Genomic DNA, 7,500 nt, shown 5'->3' on the forward strand with positions numbered 1-7,500 from the left:
TCTGAGCTGGACTGGACTGGGCTGGGGAGTGCTGCTAACACAAGCTGACATCAGTGAGCTGAAAGCCAGGAGATGAACACTGTCGCAGGGCATTAACAGACTCCTCTGCTGTACTGAGATCCGCTGCCTGCATTACCACGCTATTGCAAAGCCCGTCACACCAGATTAGGCGTCTCAAACTCCGCTTGCTAACTCTGGTCTCGCACGCTGTCTGTCTGTTGCACATTTGTCAGCCTTGATGTCACAGCGTACTTTCAGGGCTAAACACCATAGTCAGTGATTCCTTCTTTTGTCTTTATAGATTGATCTTACACATACATAAAATGAACAATTGAAGAGTTCAGATGCAAAACCCCCTAAGTGCCTTTTCAGAAAATAATCTTATTTCATTTTTATTTAATACAAAGCTATCAAAATTGCTTATTTTTTATTTTATTTATGTAATATAACTATTTCTACGTATTATCAAGTACATGAATGTAAACCAAACCAACAACGGGGTTCTCTAAAAATAAAGAAGTGCAGGTCTTCAGAAATGGAGTTAGGGGGTTTTGCATCTGAACTCTTCAATTATACTATTACAATAACTATGATTTTATGCATTATATTTGCTTTATTACAATTGTTATATAGCTCTGTATTATATAATATCTCTGCTGCAACCACCACATCCACTACTACTACCAACAATATTAATAATAGTAATAATAATAATAATTTTAATATCAATTGTATTAATAATAACGGTTCAGTTATGGTTCAGTATATCAATGTGTTGAGTGTCCAGACAGTGGTGTGCTGTGGTGGGGAGTTAGATCATTTTTCCACAGTGAGAGAGACGGCAGGCACACCAACGCTGCTCATGACATCAACACAACAAGAACACAACAACGGTGTTGTTATGGAAACCCCGACACAGAACACAGCAGACACTCGCCCTTTGAATAGGAATGCCTTGTTGCTTCCACTTGCTGATCTGATGCAGTAGGGACCTGCGGTATACTGTCAGAGGATCTTAGCACAATGCTTTTCTCTCTGGTGATCTGGTTTAGTGGAGGAGGATATGCCCACATTGGACATGCAGTGTATGCATTCATAAACACACACACACACACACACACACACACACACACACACACACACACAGACACACACACACACACACACACACACACACACACACACAGACACACACACACACACACACACACACACACACACACACACACACACACACACACACACACAGACAAAGACACACGCGCGCGCACGCACGCACACACGTGCCCACCACACCACACACAAAGACAAAGACAAAGACAAAGACAAAGACAAAGACAAAGACAAAGACAAAGACAGACAGACAGACAGACAGACACACACACGCACACACACTTGACTCACCAGAGAGTCTGGGCTCCCCTGAGAGATGAAGGAGTGTGATTGGTTCTTGGGAACCACGGCCTTCACCAGAGCAACATTATCACTGATGCCCTGCAAGAGAGGCAGGAGAAGAAGGACTTAAGCCGGGTAAGACACACACACACGCACACACACAGGTGCGCGCACACACACAGGCGCGCGCACACACACACACACACAGGCGCACGCACGCACGCACACACACACACAGGCGCGCGCACACGCACACAGGCGCACGCACACACGCACACGCACACACACACAAATACACAAGCATTCAATTTGATTTCAAATTTTGAAACAAACTCTCTCTCACACACACACAAACAGACGCGCGCACACACAAGCATGTTACCTCAACAAAGAAGGATTTCAGTTCTGTGACGTGTTCGAAGATGCTGAGGGGGCAGCCGTCCAGGCGAGCCTTCCTCTTCTCCAGCTCCTCCAATGACAGACGCACAGGATGGGGCTCCTGGCCAATCACAACACAGCCTCAAGTCACACTCGGCTATCGGTTACACTCATCAGTCAATCACATTCAGGAGTCATGTCATGCGGACCGACGTGTCAATCAAGCACACAAAGCCAATTATATTCAAGAATGAGTCGCATTAAGTCACGACACGACAGCCAAACTAATTCTGAATCACACTCACTGGTTGATCAGACAAGACAATGTCACAAATGCTTTACGTATTCCACAATTAAGTTGAAGTGAGCATTGCTCAACTTTCCCCAATAAATAAATCACCAATCAATCAATCAATCAATCAATCAATCAATCAATCAATCAATCAATCAATAGTCCATTGCGTTTTTAAGTTTGTTTACCCCAATGTAGAATAAAGGGTTTTTATTATAACTTCAACCTTGACTCGAAGGAGAGTGCTTTCTATGAAGCCTTAACAGGATTAACCAGATGCACCCCTTCTACCTGGAGAGAAGACTTTGAGCGCTCGCTATCCTTTTCCTTTTGCCATTTGGTAAAAGACACTATTCTCATCAACAGCACAAGTCACATGACTTTTCTAAGCCCATTGGGAAACTCCACTCCAACTCCCATTGTCATTGTGACACAGCACTCCACAGCACACAAGTGAACACTGCACACTACACACAACGAAATTGCATTTATGCCTCACCCGTGCAAGGGGGCAGCCCTCAGTGGCGCCCCATGGGGAGCAGCGCGGTGGGACGGTACCATGCTCAGGGTACCTCAGTCATGGAGGAGGATGGGGGAGAGCACTGGTTGATTACTCCCCCCACCAACCTGTCGGGTCGGGAGTCGAACCGGCAACCTCTGGGATGCAAGTCTGACGCCCTAACCGCTCACATGACTTAATAACCAATCACATTCAAGAACCAGGCATCATTACTGGTCAGTCCAACACATCAGCCAATCAAATTGAAGCGGTCATTGGTCACATGATCTGACCTTGAGCAGTTGGCATGGCGTCTGGCCGAAGTTGCTGATCATGCCCTCCAGAGCCTTCCTCTCCTTCTCGTCCGTGATGGCGTCCAAGTCCACGGCCCCTGAACACGCACACGCACGCACACACACACACACAATCATCAGTATCTCTACACACCATTCATTGTCTGTGTAACATCCATCCACCCACACAGTATCTAGTTTAACACCACTAAGTAATAGAACTAGTAAGTAGAACTAATAAGAGCTAATGTAGCGTAGGTGTCTAATTAGCATAGTTAGCATGTGTATGCCATAGGTGCAGCAGTATTTGGTCACACTTGATTTTAACATTGACTGTTTTAGTGTAACTACATGCATAAACATGTACAATATTATGAATTGTACATTGTACATACTTAACCCTAACACTTACGTACAGTGCAAGCAGACAATAATACCTTTTGTTCAATGCTTTGTTACACTGTACCTAACTCACTCCCAAGGAGAGTATAATGAAGTGTAAGCTAGTATGTCATTTGCATGGAGTACCTTCATAGGTGCAGTAGTAGAAGACATTGAGGGCCTCCACTGCAGCTGGGCCCCTCTGCTTGTAGCCGAATATCAGATCGATCCACTCATGGAGATGGGCAGACACATACTCAGACTCCTGTGGTGCAGACGCAAAGACAGTCAGAGACACACACACACACACACACACACACACACACACACACACACACACACACACACACACACACACACACACACACACACACACACACACACACACACACACACACACACACACACACACACACACACACACACACACACACAGATAGACAGAAATACATACAGACAGACAGCCAGGCAGGAAAAGACACACAGGTTAGATAAACTTCTATAAAAACAGATGTGTGAAGGCCAGATCATTGGCGTTGTCACCAGTCTGGCTGACTAGGGAAGTGGCTGACATTAGGCTGACTGGCTGGCTGGATGGATGAAAGAACAGGAAGCTGGCAGTGAACATCATCAAAGACCGCACTCATCCTGCACACTCATCAACCCTGTTGTTGTCTCCATGCAGTACATGTAGTACATACTTGGTTGATAAAAGAACAGATAATGACTCTGATGAAGTGTGCAGAGGGATACTTTGTTTCATATGTGAGTATTCAGAATGCCTGTACATTCTCTTGGTATATTATGGCAATCTTAGTTTCTAAACCTTTTTTTTTTGTCTTACCCACTAAACGCATTTGTTGTACCCCCTTGTTTGAGTACGCCCTCACTCATGTTCTACATCCTCTATGTCTGTCCCAATGTGCACTATGTTCCATACATTTTCCCCCCCCATGCACCCCTTGCAAAATGCTTGTGTACTCCTAGTGGTACATGTACCCCTGTAGGACCTACGATGATAGAACACTACACCTCACTTGTAAAAATACTGGGGGGGAAGTAAAATGGACAGAAAGCCAAAAAGCCATAAAAATGCCCTCCACATAAATAAACACTGTTCCTGCAATGTACACTAGATGGCGCCACGTCAACTCTGCAGGAGCCCAGCACAGCCCAGGGCAGGCTGTACTGAACAGTATGTTTACTCTGGCACGATGAGGCACTGTGGCTGCTTTCCTTACTGTGCTTCAGCAAGCAGGAACAGCTTCGGGACGGAACCGAACGGAACCCACGCTCGGATTCGTGGGATACATGTCCCGGGAGGAGGGGGGTTAGGAAGGAGGGGCGGAGGGAGAGGAGGGGGGTGGGGTGGGGGGGTGGCTTGTTAGTGTCAAGAGTGTGGTGTCATGGCGATGAGGAGTGGAGTGATGGGGTTGTCGTGGTGATGGCCTCACCAGAGCCTTCCGGTGTTTGTAGATGAAGTCCTCGGGGGATTTGGCCCATTTGGGCAGGATGACGTCATTCACACGCTCCTTAGACAGCTGCAGACGACCCAGGTCAAAACCTACAGAAGAGGGAGAGGGGGAGAGAGAGAGAGAGAGAGAGAGAGAGAGAGAGAGAGAGAGAGAGAGAGAGAGAGAGAAGATATCAAATGAGAAGAGGGATGGATGGGAGAACAGAAGGAGAGAGAGAGAGAGAGAGAGAGAGAGAGAGAGAGAGAGAGAGAGAGAGAGAGAGAGAGAGAGAGAGAGAGAGAGAGAGAGAGAGAGAGAGAGGAGGTGATGGAAACAGAGATGTGAGTTGCAGAAGGACAATGAGAGGAAACGGATCAGGTCCATGCCAGGAGTCGACCAAAAGGAAAATGTTGGCATTCATACAGCCTACAGACAGGCTAAGTGTGTGTGTGTGTGTGTGTGTGTGTGTGTGTGTGTGTGTGTGTGTGTGTGTGCGCGCGCGCAAGAGAGCGTGGGTGCATGTGTTTTAGTAGACACTTCAATGCTTTCATTTTGCACCTTAGTAGCCCTTCTCAGACCACTGAATAATGATAATACTACAGTGTATGTAGACTGTGTTTGTCTGTGTTTGTCATTGTATGTGCATCAGAGTGTGCATTAGCATTTGCACGGTTGTAGGGTGTCTGTGCGTGAAAAGTGCTTGGGTTTGTGTACATGACGGCATTTGTGTTGGTATTGGCTGGAATGTGTGTTATATGCAGCTACTGAGGGTGTTTACAGTGTGTGTGTGTGTGTGTGTGTGTGTGTGTGTGTGTGTGTGTGTGTGTGTGTCTGCATCTGTGTTTGTGCTACAGCCATATGTGACTTCTCATGAATGTGTTTGCATTAGTGAGAGTGTCTATGTGTGTGGCATGATATTGTATATTGCTACTGAGCGGTCGTAGTGTGTGTGTGTGTGTGTGTGTGTCTGTGATTTCCATCAGTATTTGGATCTGTGTAACTTTTAATGGCCTGCGATCCAAATAAAAGTACTAAACTGTGTGTGTGTGTGTGTGTGTGTGTGTGTGTGTGTGTGGGTGTGTGTGTGTTATCTTTACTACAGGGCTCTCACCATTCTGGTTCTCCAGGAATTCTGGGAAGTAGAAGAATTCTGGGATGAGTTCCTTGACGTCGTTAGGGTTGTCCATCAGAGCCTGCCAGGTGGCCGGGATGGAGCTGAACTGACGATCCGCACAGTCGAAACTGGAGAACACACACACACACACGCACACACACACACACACACACACACGCACGCACGCACGCACGCACGCACGCACGCACGCACGCACACGCACGCACACGCACACGCACACGCACACGCACGCACACACACACGCACACACACACACACACACACACACGCACACGCACACACAGTACATGCAAGCATACACACACCCACACAAGTTAGTCATGTTAGAGTGGAACTGACGATCTGCACAGTTGAAGCTGGAGAACATTATTATTTTTAAAATGTTTATTTTTATTTGACCTTTATTCAATCAGCGAAACAAATCATGTTGAGAGAAACATCTCTTTTTCAAGTGAGCTCTGGCCGTTTTTGAATGTCAGATGAAGTCAGGTTGATGCGAATCATGAAAAATGCTTGCATGCATACGCACATATGCACACACACACACACACACACACACACACACACACACACACACACACACACACACACACACCTTGTGTAATGAATCGGAAATCAAACAAATGCAGTCAGCTTAAAAGTGCAGAGAGAGAGAGAGAGAGAGAGAGAGAGAGGGCCAGAGAGAGAGAGGACCAGAGAGAGAGAGAGAGAGATGACCAGAGAGAGAGATAGGGCCAGAAAGAGAGAGAGAGAGAGGGAGAGAGAGAGAGAGAGAGAGAGAGGGCCAGAGAGAGAGAGAGAGAGAGAGAGAGAGAGAGAGAGAGAGAGAGAGAGAGAGAGAGAGATAGGGCCAGAGAGAGATAGGGCCAGAGAGAGAGAGAGAGAGAAAGAGAGGGAGAGAGAGAGAGAGAGAGAGATAGGGCCAGAGAGAGAGAGAGAGAGAGAGAGAGAGAGAGAGAGAGAGAGAGAGAGAGAGAGAGAGAGAGATGCCGTATATCGAGGTCTAAATATCTCTGCGGTTCCTCACCGGCCGCTCTGCAGCTGGATGTGTAGGGAGGTGAATGGTTCGACCCGGATGAGGTAGTGCATGACCCCCGCCGCGTTGGAGTAGTGCGTCCCGTAGTGGAAGCGGTCGATGGTGCCCGTGGGATCCTCGAAACTCTCATACCTGCACACACACACACACACACACACACACACACACACACACACACACACACACACACACACACACACACACACACACACACACACACACACACACACACACACACACACACACACACACACACACACACACACACACACACGGTATTTTAGGCTTAAATGGTTACAAAAAGTGTATGTTTCTGAGGAATGATTTTTTTCCTTTTCTTTTTCTTTCTTTTTTTTTTGTTTAAATTCATACGAGTTTGAAATAAACAAAAAAAAAATATTTTCTAATGTTTACCTCCTAGAGGCTTTACTAATCAGATGATCCAAAACTCAAAGACTTAGTACAACCATCAACCAGACTCTACTTACAGCAGAGATTCTTTAAGTATAGAGATATGCCGTTGTAATAGGTTGCTATGGGCACCTAACATGACCAGGTTCCGGTCTGCCTAAAGGGGCGTGTCATAATACCCCTAGCATTGAATAGAACAGTCCTTAGGTCTGCCTAGGTCTGCCTA

At 46.5% G+C, this 7,500-nt stretch overlaps 1 protein-coding gene across 1 annotated transcript in view; it reads right to left on the bottom strand.

The window, feature by feature from the left end:
* nbeal1 (neurobeachin-like 1) overlaps nucleotides 1-7,500 on the bottom strand; it is a 116,195-nt gene that overhangs the window by 10,501 nt on the left and 98,194 nt on the right. The window contains exons 44-50 of the mRNA XM_063212079.1: nucleotides 6,855-6,995; nucleotides 5,804-5,934; nucleotides 4,693-4,802; nucleotides 3,386-3,503; nucleotides 2,858-2,955; nucleotides 1,778-1,894; nucleotides 1,405-1,494 (exon numbers count right to left, since the gene is read on the bottom strand). Of these exons, the coding sequence (XP_063068149.1) occupies nucleotides 1,405-1,494; nucleotides 1,778-1,894; nucleotides 2,858-2,955; nucleotides 3,386-3,503; nucleotides 4,693-4,802; nucleotides 5,804-5,934; nucleotides 6,855-6,995 (805 nt within the window). The remainder of the gene's footprint in view (nucleotides 1-1,404; nucleotides 1,495-1,777; nucleotides 1,895-2,857; nucleotides 2,956-3,385; nucleotides 3,504-4,692; nucleotides 4,803-5,803; nucleotides 5,935-6,854; nucleotides 6,996-7,500) is intronic.

This window comes from Engraulis encrasicolus, chromosome 12, assembly GCF_034702125.1.
Source record: "Engraulis encrasicolus isolate BLACKSEA-1 chromosome 12, IST_EnEncr_1.0, whole genome shotgun sequence".
In the NCBI taxonomy this organism is placed as follows: Eukaryota; Metazoa; Chordata; class Actinopteri; order Clupeiformes; family Engraulidae; genus Engraulis; species Engraulis encrasicolus.